The sequence below is a fragment of the Mobula hypostoma genome, chromosome 3 (assembly GCF_963921235.1).
Source record: "Mobula hypostoma chromosome 3, sMobHyp1.1, whole genome shotgun sequence".
Taxonomy (NCBI): Eukaryota; Metazoa; Chordata; class Chondrichthyes; order Myliobatiformes; family Myliobatidae; genus Mobula; species Mobula hypostoma.
Window position 1 is genome coordinate 165,854,714 of NC_086099.1, and position 16,926 is coordinate 165,871,639.

At 39.9% G+C, this 16,926-nt stretch overlaps 1 protein-coding gene across 1 annotated transcript in view; it reads right to left on the bottom strand.

The window, feature by feature from the left end:
* hacl1 (2-hydroxyacyl-CoA lyase 1) overlaps window positions 1–16,926 on the bottom strand; it is a 116,428-nt gene that overhangs the window by 53,470 nt on the left and 46,032 nt on the right. Inside the window, exon 12 of the mRNA XM_063044050.1 lies at window positions 4,186–4,287. Coding sequence (XP_062900120.1) covers window positions 4,186–4,287 — 102 coding nt within the window. The remainder of the gene's footprint in view (window positions 1–4,185; window positions 4,288–16,926) is intronic.

Below are 16,926 nucleotides of genomic sequence, written 5' to 3' on the forward strand. Positions count from 1 at the left end.
GAACCATGGTCTAAAATATTGATTTGGTAGCACAAAGAGGAGGAAAAAGTAGCATTGTTGACTGACTAAACTGGTAATTTAGTGGATTCTTCAGTCACAGTTAAGACCACCAGCAGAAACCTAGCAAGAGCAATGTGCATGAAAAACCTCCAGCTGGCCATTAGTATTGTGATTGTAGCAATTGTTTCATTCACATCACTCTTTTAACAGCTTGTGGTGGTCTCTCCTGGCCAGCCTGCAAAAAGAAGTAGGAACTAAAGTGTGATTAGTTAGACAGAAAATATATTTTAATCACTGCATGAGTATTTCATTAGATTTAATTGTAATAGTTCATCTCCTCGGCCTCAAAGTATTACACATTGAAAGGCTCTAGTTTCTGTTTGCCTTATTTCAGACATTTTTATACTTTTCATATATTAATTGAAGGAACTACTGTATCAAAACTGAAACACAAATCCATATTTTATTCAGTGACTATGAATTAAAGATTGTAACATTTTTTAAACAGTGCATTTTGCATTGATGTGTTGCAGAGATTTCCATATTGTTAATATCCTTCAGATTAACACTGAGAAAATAGGGATTTGTTCTTCTTCCATGCACCACTTCTTCCTTCCTGCAAAATCTTGAATTATCTGGATGGAAATGGCTAAACATTAAAAAAAGATTAGGGCAGTGAATCTGTGGAATTCATTGCCACAGGGAGCTGTGGAGGCCAAGTCATTGGGTATATTTAAAACGGAGGTTGGCAGGCTGCTGATTAGCAAGGATGTCAAAGGTTCCGGGGAAAAGGCAAGAGCATGGGATTGAGAGATATAATAAATCAGCCATGATAGAATTGTGGAATAGAATGGCCTAATTCTGCTTCTACGTCTTATAGTCTTCTAATATTTCCTATTCCTAATATATAAACAGAAGTTACAAAATAATTGCCAGAACTTCTTGCCAAAATTATCATAAACAAATAAGCTAAATTTGCAACATCTTTTACATCAAGGCCATAAGACATAGGAGCAGAATTAGGCCAGCTAGCCCATCGAGTCTCCTCTGCCATTCAGTCATGGCTGATCCATTTCTCTATCAGCTCCTCAACCCCAGCTCCCGGCCTTCTCCCATAACCTGCGATGCCACGTCCAATCAAGAACCTATCAATCTCTACCTTAAATACACCCATCGACCTGGCCTCCACAGCTGCTTCTGGCAACAAATTGACCACCTTTTGGCTAAAGAAATTTCTCTGCATCTCTGTTTTGAAAGGGTGCCCCTTCATCCTGAGGCTGTGCCCTCTTGTCCTAGACTCTCCCACCATGGGAAACATCCTTTCCACATCTACTCTGTCTAGGCCTTTTAACATTCAAAAGGTTTCAATGAGCTCCCCACTCATCCTTCTGAATTCCAGCAAGTACAGACCTTGAGCCATCAAACGTTCCTCATATATTTCCTATTCCTAAACCTTTTCATTCCTGGAATCATCCTAGTGAACCTCCTCTGGAACCTCTCCAATGCCAGCACATCTTTTCTAAAATGAGGAGCCGAAAACTATACTCAAGGTGAGGCCTCACCAATGCCTTATAAAGCCTCAGCATTACATCCCTGCTCTTGTATTCTAGACCTCTTGAAATGAATGCTAACATGGCATTTGCCTTCCTCACCACTGACTCAACCTGCAAGTTAACCTTCAGGATGTTCTGCACAAGGACTCCCAAATCCCTAGGCATCTCAGATTCCTTGATTTTCTCCACATTAAGAAATAGTCCACACATTTACTTCTACTATCAAAGTGCATGACCAAGCATTTTCCAACATTGTAATTCATTTGCCACTTTCTTGCCCATTCTCCTAATCTGTCTAAGTCCTTCTGCATCCTACCTGTTTCCTCAACACTACCAGCCCCTCCACCAATTGCGTCTCATCTGCAAACTTGGCAACAAAGCCATCTTTTCCATCATCTAAATCATTTATATACAGCATAAGAAGAAATGGTCCAAACACCAACCCCTGCAGAACACCACTAGTTACTGGCAGCCAACCAGAAAAGGATCATTTTATTCCCACTCGCTGCCTCCTACCAATCAGCCAATGCTCTAACCATGTTAGTAATTTTCCTGTAATACCATGGGCTCTTAATTTGGTAAGCAGCCTCTTGTGTGGCACCTTGTCAAAGGTCTTCTGAAAATCAAAATATACAGCATCCACTGCATTCCCTTTATCTATCCTACTTGTGATCTCCTTAAAGATTTCCAACAGGTTCGTCAGGCAGGATTTTCTCTGAAGGAAACCATGCTGACTTCATACTATCTTGTCCTGTGTCATCAAGTACTCCATTACGTCATCCTTAACAACTGACTTCAACATCTTCCCAACTGCTGAGGGCATGCTAACTGGTCTCTAATTTCCTTTCTGCTGCCTTCCTCCTTTCTTAAAGAGTGGAATGACATTTACAATTTTCCAGTTCTTTGGCACCATGCCAGAGTCCAATGATTTTTGAAAGATCATTTCTAATGCCACCACAATCTCTAAAGCTACCTCTTTTAGAACTCTAGGGTGCAGTTCATCTTGTCTGAGTGACTTATGTACCTTTAGGTCTTTCAGCTTTTTGAGCACCTTCTCTCTTATAATAGTAACTGCACCCACTTCTCTTCCTTCACACACTACAACATCAGGCATATTACTAGTGTCTTCCACAGTGAAGACAAATGCAAACTACTCATTTAGTACATCAGCCATCTCCTTGTCCCCCGTTATTATTTCTCTTGCCTCATTTTCTAGTGGTCCTATAACCACTCTAATTTCTCTTTTAGTTTTAACATACTTGAAAGAACTTTCACTATCCACTTTGATATTATTTGTTAGCTTGCTTTCATATTCAATTTTTTCCCTTCTAATGGTTTCTATAGTTGCTCTCTGTAGGTTTTTAAAAATTTTCCAATCCTCTATCTTCCCACTAATGTTCACTTTGTTGTATGCCCTTTCTTTTACTTTTACAATAGCTTTGACTTCCCTTGTTAACCATGGTTGTACTATTTTACCACTTGAGTATTTCTCCATTTATGGGGAATACATATGTCCTGCACCTTCCTCATTTTTTCCCAGAAACCCATGCCACTACTGCTCTGCTAACATCCCTGCTAGCAGCTCCTTCCAATTTATTTTGGCCAACTCCTCTCTCATACTGCTGTAATTTCCTTTACTCCACTGAAATATTGCTACATCAGACTTTACTTTTTCCCAATGAAATTTCAAGTTGAATTTAATCATATTGTGATCACTGGTTCCTAAGGGTTGTTTTCCCTTAAGCTCCCTAGTCGCTTCTGGTTCATTACATAACACCCAATCCAGTATAGCTGATCCCCGAGTAAACTCAACAACAAACTGCTCTAAATAGCAATCTCTTAGGCATTCAACAAACTGACTCTCTTGAGATCCATTACCAAACTGATTTTATCAATCAACCTGCATATTAAAATCTCCCATGACTACTATAACGTTGTCCTTTTTTCTCACCTTTTCTAGTTTCTGTTGTAACCTATGGTCCACCTCCCAGCCACTGTTGGAAGGCCTGCATATAACTGCTATTAATGTCCTTTTACCCTTGCAGTTTCTTAACTCAACCCAGAAGGATTCAACATCTTTCGATCCTATATCACATCTTTCTACAGATTTCATGCCATTCTTTACCAGTAGATCAACACCATCCCTCTGCCCATCTTCCTATCCCTCTGATACAACGTGTAACCTTGGATATTCAGCAACCAACTACAACCATCCTTCAGCCACGATTCAGTGATGGCCAGAACATCATACCTGGCAATATTCTGCCTTGCACAAAATAACCAAGGGTCAATCAAACCCCAGAAATTAAAAATGGATTGAGTAATCAGAGCAATACTTTCAATTTAAAGTGTGGATACATTTTAAACATATCATAATTTTTCTGATAGGATTCTCTTATTCATTCTTTTTCTCAGAAGCGCAGCACTTTGGAACATTCCACCAATTGATTCAACCAAAAAAATACAAATATTTAATATGTCAGACAAAACTGACACCCTAAGTCATGAGCTACAATATGAGTCACATTTCAAGTAAATTACCCCCAATGAAAGGTTTAAATGGTAGATGTTAGCACAGAGATCTGAATAACTTAAAACATTTATGGGCAATTCAACAGTTTGAGCGATTTACCTTAGATAATTCTTCATTAGCTTTCATTTTCTCCTTCAGGAATAACCACCATTCGGAGTTGGATGGGTAAAACCATGGTGCAGTCCTGAAGAAATCCAATAACTGAAAAATAAAAGTTGTAATTGCATTCCTGAATTTAAGAATGGCATATACACTGTACATTCATCACAGAAATTTGTGCCATAGCCTGCAGCCACCTCACAGTGAATGTGAAATGTAAACGACAGAACCTAAAATGGTAAACACTCATATAGAAAGCATGGTCAAAGTTTAAAATGCACATCAATTGCAAGACACAGGGAATAAATTTCAGGTTCTTTACTAAGTTCCATCATATACATTCTACTAGAAACACACTGTTCTAACTACTATGGTTTTGTAATTAGATCTTGCTTTCTGTTTGTATTGGATAGAAAATGTGAAAATGCAATGACCAAACATTAAGTCATTACAGTGTAGAACCTTTTAAAACTATTACATATTAATAGAAGCTGCCTATCATATCATCTACTATGACTCTAATGTTTCAACAGTGAGTCTTCTTTGCAGTACATTGAGTACCATTATAAACAAGAGATACAGTGGCATGCAAAAGTTTGGGCACTTCTGGTCAAAATTTCTGTTACTGTGAATACCGAAGCAAGTAAAAGATAAACTGATTTCCAAAAGGCATAAAGTTAAAGATGAGACATTTCAGCCAAAATTCTGTGTCAGAAGTTTGCAAAGGAACATCTAAACAAGCCTGATGCATTTTGGAAACAAGTCCTGTGAACTGATGAAGCCGCAATGAGCAAAGGTATGTTTGGAGGAAAAAGGGTACAGAATTTCATGAAAAGAACCCCTCTCCAACTGTTAAGCACGGGGGTGGATCAATCATACTTTGGGCTTGTGTTGCAGCCAGTGGCACGGGGAACATTTCACTGGCAGAGGGAAGAATGAATTCAATTATAAACACAAAATAATCTGCAGATGCTGGGATCGAAGCAACACTTACAACACGCTGGAGGAACGCAGCAGGTCAGGCAGCATCAGTGGAAATGATGAGTCAATGTTTCGGGCCGGAACCCTTCGTCAGGACTGAACAAAGAAGGAGGGGGAAGGATTTGAAGAATGTTTGTAGGTTCATTTGAAAGACCAGTAATTTGAAAGACAAAGGAGTAGGAGAGGGGAAGCAGGGACGTCATAGGGAGAAAAACAATGGGTAGTAGAAGAAGGAGGCGGAACCACAAGGGAGGTGATAGGCAGCTGGGGGAGGGGGCAGAGTGAAATAGGGATAGAGGAAGGGAGGGGGAGGGAATTACCGCAAGTTGGAGAATTCTGTGTTCATAACGGGCTGGAGACCATGAGGGAGGTGATAGGCAGCTGATCTGTCCGCCACAACAGACGGGATCTCCCGGTAGCCACCCACTTCAACTCTGCTTCCCATTCCCATTCAGATATGTCCATACATGGCCTCCTCCACTGCCATGATAAGGCTAAACTCAGGTTGGAGGAGCAACACCTCATATATTGTCTAGGTAGTCTCCAGCCCCTTGGTATGAACATAGAATTCTCCAACTTCTGGTAATTCCCTCCCCTCCCTTCCTCTATCCCTATTTCACTCTGCCCCCTCCCCCAGGTGCCTATCACCTCCCTCATGGTTCCACCTCCTTCTTCTACTACCCATTGTTTTCCTGCCTATGATGTCCCTGCTTCCCCTCCCCCACTCCTTTGTCTTTCAAATAACTGGTCTTTCAACTGAACCTACAAGCATTCTTCAAATCCTTCCCTCTCCTTCTTCGTTCAGTACTGACGAGGGGTTCCGGCCTGAAAAAGTAATGTTGCTTAAAATATTAAAGAAATGTGTCATCTTTAACTTTATCCCTTTTGGAAATCAGGTCATCTTTTATTTGCATAGCTATTCACAGTAACAGAAAATTTGACCGGGGTGCCCAAACTTTTGCATGCTACTGTATATCAATGCTAATCCATTCTTTTTGAATCCTGTGGCATTGCTCAGGAAGATTTTTGGATCTACAGCAGGGTTTTTTGATTTTTATTGTCACCCTATACCAATGCAAATCTGGTATTCCCTTCACAAGCACTGCATTTAACAGACCAATTTAAACAAAATACTGTACCATTAAACACAACTTTATTTAAAAATATAACCCACTACAACAGAAAAGGCTAATGGACTGTATGCAAAAATGTTAACTTACTACTTTTACAAAGGCTTACAAAGTGCATAGATGCATTACTTAGTTTCCCCTCTCTTTCTTGGGGTTATGGATGACAAGTTTTCATTTCAGTTCTTTAGGTTCTGAAATGGCAGATGAACCTGGCATTTGGAGGCTCCACCACATACTGGGGCTAGTTGGTTTGGGAATTGGTGCACTTCTGGTTTTTAACTAGATTGCTAATTCCCCGGGTGTACCAGTTTAGCACATCTCAAAGATATGCTGAGTGGTTAACTGGCTACTGCAAAATCTCCACAGTGTTGGGGGACAGCAAGAGAATCGGGAGTTGGGAGAGGGATGCTGATGGACCTGTGAGAGAGAACAGGCTATAGGGAAATAATTGGGGGCATGGAATTAATGAGATTGCTTTGAGAGCCAGCACAAATGATCAGTTGACTGTCCTCTGTGTTGTAAGGCAAATATAACATATGGATTCCAAAAGATGGGTACATTTTCACAAGGAAGTTTTGATAACATTCTTGAATCTTTTACTCTGTCTACCTACTGTTCTCTTGCCATGAGAAAAGTTGGACCAGGATATTACTTCAGAAGCCATTTGTCAAACACATCAACAACATTTCCTCCCCTTTGGACATGACTTGTATACTCAAAGTACTGATGTGGTATCAGTCTGAGCAGCCGTCCAACAGAAGTGACTTGGAGGATTTTGTAGAGGCAGCATTTGATGGTACCTCATCAGGTGCACTGAGATGCCTACGACAGGTGATCCATGTGTCGGAAGATTACAGGTGGGCAAGAATGAATGCTGCCTGGTAGAACACAACTTCTAAGGCCTTGATATTCAGACACTTATCTAGCACACTGACATCGTTGATGAATTCAGTTAACATAGTCTGCTTTCACCGACAAGTTGCTCTAAAGATACGGGAAATGGTCCACATCTTTTCAGGGCCTAGTTATGGAGAGTGGGAGGATTAGAGCCGTGTACAGTGTGGCAAATTCGTATGTTTCAGTGAGCTAGTTAATGATGACCTGAAGCTCAGCCGCTGAGTGAATACGGTATTGCAGCAGGAGAGGTGGAGGAAAGTGTTGAGATCAATACACATCTTTGTTTGACACCAATCCCTACCAAGATTGGTTCTCTTGTGTATTTTTGTCAAGGAAATGATTAGCTTTATGTTTAATTACCTGTTCACTCTTCTCTTTTACTTACCACAATGATAACAGAGAAACCTTTGCAGTAACATCTTACCCAAAAAATCCCTTCTAACAATGTAATTTTCCTTCAGCCTTGTATTAGTCTAAATGTTAATGTTCAAATCTCTGGAGGTGGGACTTCAGCTGATAACTTCCCAATCAGGACTACAGCTAACCTGAGATATCACTAATTACTGATAAGGAGTCCCAGCACTGTAATATCTCTATCTTGTCTTGTAAATATTTTTTGTTCTTATTTTGGAGAAAAACTGATCTGTGCTGTGCTGCAGTGATAAGTCTAAAGCCTCTTGATCCTTGATACAAGTATTGCTATAAGAAGCCTCCACTAGTAGTTTATTAAAAGCCAGTAGTGCTGATTATAAACACAAAACATTCTGCAGATGCTGAAAATGCAGAGTAACATACACAAAATGCTGGAGGAACTCAGCAGATCAGGCAGCAGCAAGAGCCTTGGCCCAAATGTCAACTCTATTCTTCTCCATAGATACTACCTGACCTGCTGAGTTTCTCCAGCGTTTTATGTATGTTATAGCAGTACTGATTCTTATCATAGTGCTAATTATCTAGAGCTCTCTTCACAAGTCCCATTGACTTCCCAAGCTATAATCTATATGCAGCACATTCATAGCCCAAAGTCACTATTTATCATCTTACTTGACTGCAAGACTTAAAATCAACAAGGATATGTGATGTTTCACCTAATTAAATTGAAAATTACTGTTAATCAATAATGAAAAAAATTGATCACAAAATCATTATGTTTGTCACTAAAATAATTAGAGCTTCCTATACTTAAGGTATTGTTGAAGACCAGCTAGGATCATGGGACGATCACTAAGAATAGAACTGTAATTTACACACTCCTCCAAACTGAATTTATTTGTTTTCAAACCCCTCCAAGGCTGTAGTTATTCCACAAGTGCATTGAAATCAATGGAGTACAGCTGGCAAGCCTTAAGTAATATTGCAGGTTGTATTTGTTATGACTTGCACTCTGATTACTAAATAACGTACAACAGAACTAGCCAAAATTCTTGCGCAGTTAACTTAATGCAATAAACAAATTTTAAACTATGCTATATATATATATAATTAGCCCACATGCATTTTTGAATAACAACAATATTTGTCAACTACAATCTGTGCCAACCAAATCAATGAAAATATTTTAGAACATTTTTCTAGTTTTCCCCTCTCATCCAACAGGCAAAATACTATTTCCTGCATACTAATTTCAAAAACTGTTATTGGCTGAAGAAATATTTTCAAATTTCTGTCAGAGACAGGCTATGTGGTGGGGAAAGAGGGCAGGGGAGAGGACGGCCATGCCATTGACTTACTCACTCTTAATGAAGTCCTATCAAAAAATAATTTCCAAATAACAAAGACAACGATGGTATGAGAGATGGAAATTGTCAAAAAATGCAGCACAACACTGCTGCAGGCAATGCAACTGCCTCATTAACTCCAATGAACCAGGTTGGTTCTGACCTCTGAACTCTAAAAATTGCACATTCTCCATTATTACGTGGATTTCCCCCAGTTACATTGCTTTCCTCCCACATCTCAAATCATGGTGGTACATTAATTGGGGATCGCATGTTAACCCTAATGAAAATTAATGGTAGTACGAGAATCAGAGGTGATTACACTAAATGAGAGACTACTGGAAAACAAATGGGGCAACAGGGTTGATGGAGTTACTCTGAGAGCTGAGACCGAGTGGTCTCTCTGTATGCTGAAGCAAAATATGGCAAACACAAATACTTCATTTATAAGATTTCACAGGAGCAATATCAAACAACACAACTTCAGTGCCACAAATATATATTAGAAATGACAAACAGCTTTCACAAAGAGTTGCACTTTCAGAATCTCCTCAGATACTGTAGGTGGAAAGACAATTATCGAATTGGAGAGATTGACAGAGGGTATTCTAGAATTTAAAGCCAGAGCAGCTGATTGATGAGCCACTAACAAATAAGCGAATATAATCAGGAATAAGCATGAGGACATAACAGAAGGACATGGACCTCAGAGAGTCATAGGGCCACATGAATTCACAGAAAAAGAGAAAAATGAAGATCATGGGGTGATTTTAAAACAAAGAACTGCTTAAGTGAGAGAGAATCCTCCTCCATGAGCACAAGGATGTGAAGTTCATGAAGGTGCAAAATGATAGATTGAGTTTAGGATTAATTCAAATACAAAAGGACATGTAACTGTCAAGAGAGCACTGGAATGGGCTGGTCTAGAGGCAACAAAGGCACGTGTAAGCATCATAGCTATTGATGAGCTGAGATAGATCTGGTGTGCAGAGGGCCACATTGTGAAAAATATATTTTGGATCTGAATGATAGAATACAAATGGGGTTTGAAGCTTTGCTCAGACTAATATAATACAAACAATCTGATGGATGTATAATATAATATAATGTTTTAATAATAATATAATGCAACCAATCTGATGGATGTATGCCCTCTTCAGCTTTACACGAGGTCCCATTTTAACCTCACCTTCACTACTTCGATATTGTGGCCTGCCATCATTCTCACATTCCTGCCCCTTTGGCCTATTTTGTTGCCACTTCCTCTATCTCTGGCACTGCCAGAAGTGCACCTTGAACGCAAACCACACTTTTCTTTCCCCACCAAAATTCCAGAGTTTATGCCCCAAATGGATAAAGTTTATTTCTATGTCTGACTAACACAACTGCACTCCTGTTTTTTTCCCCAGATCGCTGCCCTCCTCACTGCTTATCTTCTCCACTGCTGCCACTTATAGCACCCCCTCTTCATTTTCACTGCCTCCTCTGGTTATTTCCAACCATCAGCACCCTCCCACAATGTTCCCTTACTCTCTGACATGTTCTGATCATACTACCCAACACCCACCTATCATTAATTATCTTCATTGGTCAACTGTGAGAGTTCCATTTTAGATGTGCAATATCTCTCTTCAATGTGCTTGACATGGTCACTGAAACCAGAATTAGAATTTTTTCTTTAAGGAATTGCACTTACCTTAGCTGAGCCAATTGAAGCAACTAATCCTTAGTCAGACCCATTTTCTCAGACATTGCAAAATACAGATGATCCAACGCAGCATTTAAAAATACACTGGCCTATTCTGGGCTGAGATTATTCCTAGTGGAGCTAGTCTGTACACTTTACTGAACAAAATAGAGAACAGCTAGGTCTCCACCAAGTAGCCATGAGGAAAAAAGAAGTATTTTTAGAAGTGATTGCAAATGTAAGGCAACCGAACGTCTGAAGAGCCTTACAGGTTAGTAATTATTTATGTTCACTCAAAGCACATTCTTAACAGATGAGATTGGTTTGTTTCAGGAGGTTTTTGAATGCAATCTTACAACTTTAAAGCACTCTGAAGTAACAAAATATATCTAATTATTTCTAAAAATGAATAAAGAGAAACATGGGATACAGGAATAGGGTGCCAAAATTGTGATTAGAACAAATTGCTTATATTCTTTGGACTGATTGGACAATTTCACTGTAACTCCTGCACTTGAGATGCAGATTTTAGATCTAAATTTTGAATATCTCAATATCTAACAGTTTTAAGAATGGATTCATGGACATAAAACACTATAACACAGAGGCAGGCCCTTTGGCCCATCGAGCCTTTGACGAACCATTAATCTGCTTAGTCCCATCCACCTACAGCAGCCCATAAGCCCCTCATAACTCTCCCATGCATGTACTTATACAAGTTTCTCTTAAATTTTGAAATCAATCCCACATCTATCATTTGCACTGGCAGTTCATTCCACCCTCTCAACACCATCTAACTGAAGCAGTTCCCCCTCATGTTCCCTTTAAACATTTCACCTTTCATCCTTAACCCATGCCCTCTAGTTGTAGTCTCAACCAACCTCAAGTGGGAAAACCCTGCTTACATTTACCGCATTTATACCACTCATAATTTTGTATACTTCCATCAAATTTCCCTCAATTTTCTATGTGCTAGGGCAGTGGTTCTCAACGTGGGCCATGTTGTCTTTCATGGGGCCACAAGTAAACAACAAGAAACTGGGGGCCTGAATGGACCATGATAAGTTTACTGTTTTTATGAAATATGACTAAAATATACAGTATAAATGAAAAAAGAAATGAGTCTATGTACTGCAGTTTAATTAGAACTCTGAATGAATTGAATGGAAAATATGCTAGATAATGCAAATGAGAAAGCAAAACAGGTGTGTGTGTATGTGTGTGTATATATATATATATATATATATACACACACACACACACACACACACACACACACACACACGTATATGCATGGGGCTGCAGCATGTCAATCGTTATCTCTGTTCCTGCTTGACCACGCACAGATCACCATTCACTCCCTGCAGGGCGGCTTGCTGAACCCTGCTCCACACCCACCCCTAAATCACAAACTGCAGATTGAGCGGGTCTGTCTGCAGCAAGGCCAGTCAGTGAGTACGCAGCAAGAGGCTGGTTCTGTTTACCTTCCCCTGACTCGAGCCTGTTATAATGTATATAAAACATGACATGAAGGATGCAGTTACTGCAGTGGGGTCATCTGCTAGCAAAGGCTAAACTGCAGAGAGGCACAAACATATGAATTCTACCCAGCATCAATATCTACCACTACAACCTCCATTAAATCCCTGATACTTAACAAATTTTCAAAGGAAGTTCAATTTGCCTTTCTTTGAGGACACGGTTTTTTGCTGCATAGAATTTGCAGATATAATAGCACTTTGAAAATATTTGCATAAAAAATTAAATAATTTTGAAAAAAATACTGCTTAAAAAGCTAGTTTTATTTTTGCATGTGCATTCAATACTGACAGATACAAAATATGAAACCATTTTGAAGAAGTCAAGAGCTATTTCTTGGAAAACAGTATTCCACCAGAAAACATAACGGCTTATGCAACAAATTTTCGCTGCTAAGTCTGACATATTTTACCTGTCAGATATGTTTGAAAAAAATGAATTTATTAAACAGTTATAAGGAAAAAAACTGCAATCTCATATCATGCAAAGAGGCTATTACCACTTTCTTTGGAAAACTTAAACTTGTCAGCAGCAATATCGGATGTCGTGCGTTTATGCAATTTCCTTCACTGGCCACTCTTAAAATAGAATTGCAAGATGATGATCATTTGAAACAACTGCACACTGATATGGAATTTCATTTCTGAGACCTGCTGGAGATGCATATTCCAGATTGGGTGGTGGATCCATTTGGGGTGAATGTGAATTACGTTAACACCACATTGCAACAATGTCTTACTGAGCTTCAGACTGATATAACAACTAAAGCAAAATTCAAACACAAGAAGCAAAATTTCTGAATTACTCGTGATATTCAAGTTTCCACAGCTCTGGGAGAAAGCAAAGTTTTTTCTAAGTGGATTTCCCACCTCCTATCTAGCAGAATGTGGTTTTGTCAAGCTAGTCACCTGCTTTCAAAAGCTCATTAACTGACTTGACATTGTGAAAATAGGTGATCTTTGAATTCCTTTAACCAAGTTGCAAACAGATATTGAAAAACTCGCTAGTTTGCATCAGCCACAAGGATCTCACTGAATACCCAAAGCAACAATATTAAGCACTTCTTCCACTGCTAGTTGTAAGAATATTATAAAGTATCTTCAGTAGAAATAGTTTTGAAATAATTTTTCATATTCACCTGTAACATTATATTTAATGTATAATACACCCATAACCTCTTAAAACATAAATATTGATGGAGAGGCAATACGGAGAGGCGGAGCAAAGTCAAGATGGCACTAAACGGTAAACGGCGACTCTTTTGCTTGCATCTTCGGAAACAGCTCTATTTCCACCTTTAATATCTTTATTTTTCCCTTTCAGGGTTCTTTTGAAGACCCTGACCTGGAGTTACACGCTGACTTTGGTTCTTTGCGGGAATGGGACACGTTCTTGGGGTTTCAGGACTGGCCGCTGTTTGGCACGCCAAGAGTTTGGCCTGAGAGTCCAGCTCAGATTTGGAAGCCTAAGATCTCGGGGCTCTGGAGATAGGCAAATCGAGGGTTGGTGTCACGGCAGGAGACCTGTGTGTCATCGGGAGAGTAGGAAAATCTTCTGCTGTGTGCCCAAAGACCCAGGATCTTTGAGATCTTTGGGAACAGAGCTCAGAAAAAGCAATGTAACGGACCTTAGGGAGAGAGAATCTGTGGTATGTCGAATGCCGGGTGAAACGCAAAGTCTTTGGAGTAGCTGCAAGTCTGTGTCTTTGCCATTGCTTTGCTCATGCTTGAGTGCTCGGTGGTGGGCGCTGATGGTGTTTTTTGCTAATGGGGGGAGGGGGGAATCATTCCTTGCTGCAGCTTACACACAGGAGGGAGGGGAGCTGGGGAAGACTTTGGGGTTCTTAAGTTTAACTGTCGATCATTCAAAATTAGGACAGTTGACCAAAAAAAATTAGCAACCAACAGAGACCATGGAGGATCGGAACCACAGAGGTAAATGAAAGTCACAAGTGGGCCATGAACAGAGAAAGGTTGACAACCACTGTTCTCGGAAATAAAGTTCAAACCTATTCAATTTTTCCACATAAATTGTGTCCTCGAGACCCGGCAACATCCTTGTAAATTTTCCCTGTACTCTTCCAATCTCATTTACAATTTTCCTATAGGAAGATTACAAAACGTGGACACAATACTCCAAATTAGGCCTCATTATAGTCAGTACTTTGATTTATAAAGGCCAATGTGCCAAAAATTTTCTTTACGACCCTATCTACCTGAGACACCACTTTCACAAGTGATTTGGGATTTATACTTCAGGATTCCTGTTCTACAGCACTCTTCAGTGCCCCACCATTCACTGTAAGACCTATTCTGGTTGGTCTCCTGAAATACAACACCTCACATGTGTTTGCATTAAATTCCATCTGCCATTTTCAGCCCATTTTTCCAGTTGGTCCAGATTCCACTGCAAGCTTTGATAGTCTTTCTCATTGTCCACTACATTCCCAATCTTGATATCATCTGCAAATTTGCTGATCCAGTTTACCATATTATCATCCAGATTGTTGATATAGATGACAAAAAACAATGGACCCCGCACTGATCTTTGTGGCACACCAGTAATCATAGGCTTCAAGTCAAAGAGGCAACTATCTGCAACCACTCTCTGGCTTCTCCTGCAAAGCCAATGTCTAATCCAATTCACTACCTCAACTTGAATGCCAAGCGATTGAACCTTCTTGACCAACCTCCCATGCAGGACTTTGTCAAAGGTCTTGCTAAAGTCCATGAAGACAACATCTACTGCCTTGCCTTCATCAATTTTCCTGGTAACTTACTCCAACAACTCTGTAAGATTGGTTAAGCATGACTTACCAGGCACAAAGCCACATTGACTATCCTGAGTCAGTCCCTGTCTATCCAAATATTTATATATCCGATCCCTTAGAATACCTTTCAATAATTTACCTACTGCTGGTGTCAAGCTCACTGGCCTATAATTTCCTTATGCTTAGAAGCTTTCCTAAACAATGGAAAAACATTACCTATCCTCCAATCCTCATGCACCACCTCACCAATGGCTAAGGTTGCTTTAAATATCTCTGCTAGGGCCCCTGCAATTTCTCCACAAACCTCCCACAGGATCCAAGGCAACAAATTGTCAGGTTCTGAGAATGTATCCACCTTAATTTGTCTCAAGACAGCAAACATCTCCTCCTCTGTAACCTGTATAGGGTCCATGAGCTTGCCGCTGCATTGTCTCACATTTTATAGACTCTATGTCCATCTCCTGAGTAAATGCAGATGCAAAAAATCCATTTAAGGTATCGCCCATCTCGTTTAGCTCTATGCATAGATTACCATTCTGATCTTCTAGAGGACCAATTTTGTTCCTTGTTATCCTTTTGCTCTTAATATATTTGTGGAAGCCTAGGATTCTCCTTCACCTTGTTTAATAGAGCAACCTCATGTCTTCTTTTAGCCCTGCTGACTTCCTTAAGTGCTCTCTTGCATATACTATACTCCTCAAGTACCTCCTTTGTTCCTTTCTGCATATTTGTTCCTTTTTCTTAACCAGGGCCTTAATACGTATCTCTCAAAAACCAATGTTTCCTAAACTTTTATCTTAGCCTTTTACTCTGATAGGAACATACAGTGGCATGCAAAAGTTTGGGCACCCTGGTCAAAACTTCTGTTGCTTTGAATAGCTAAGCGAGTAAAAGATGACCTGATTTCCAAAAGGCATAAAGTTAAAAATGACACTTTTCTTTAATATTATAAGCAAAATTACTTTTTTAATTTCCATCTTTTACAGTCTCAAAATAACAAAAAAGGAAAAGGGCCTGAAGCAAAAGTCTGGGCACCCTGCATGGTCAGTACTTAGTAACACCCTCTTTGGTAAGTATCACAGCTTATAAACACTTTCTGTAGCCAACTAAGAGTCTTTCAATTCTTGCTTGGGGGATTTTCGCCCATTCTTCCTTGCAAAAGGCTTCCAGTTCTGTGAGATTCTTGGGCCGTCTTGCATGCACTGCTCTTTTGGGTTCTAGCCACAGAATTCGATGATGTTTAGGTCAGGGGACGATGAGAGCCATGGCAAAACCTTCAGCTTGCACCTCTTGAGGTAGTCCATTGTGGATTTTCAGGTGTGTTTAGGATCATTATCCTGTTGTAGAAGCCATCCTCTTTTCATCTTCAGCTTTTTTACAGATGGTGTGATGTTTGCTTCCAGAATTTGCTGGTATTTAATTGAATTCATTCTTCCCTCCACCAGTAAATGTTCCCCTTGCCACTGGCTGCAACACAAGCCCAAAGCATGATCGATCTACTCCTGTGCTTAACAGTTGGAGAGGTGTTCTTTTCATGAAATTCTGCACCCTTTTTTCTCCAAACATACCTTTGCTCACTGTGGCCAAAAAGTTCTATTTTAACTTCATCAGTCCACAGGACTTGTTTCCAAAATGCATCAGGCTTGTTTAGATGTTCCTTTGCAAACTTCTGACGCTGAATTTTGTGGTGAGGATGCGGGAAAGGTTTTCTTCTGATGACTCTTCCATGAAGATCATATTTGTGCAGGTATCGCTGCACAGTAGAACAGTGCACCACCACTCCAGAGTCTGCTAAATCTTCCTGGAGGTCTTTTGCAGTCAAACAGGGGGTTTGATTTGCCTTTCTAGCAATCCTACGAGCAGTTCTCTCGGAAAGTTTTCTTGGTCTTTCAGACCTCAACTTGACCTCCACCGTTCCTATTTAACTGCCATTTCTCAATTACATTACGAACTGAGGAAACGGCTACCTGAAAACGCTTTGCTATCCTCTTATAGCCTTCTCCTGCTTTGTGGGCATCA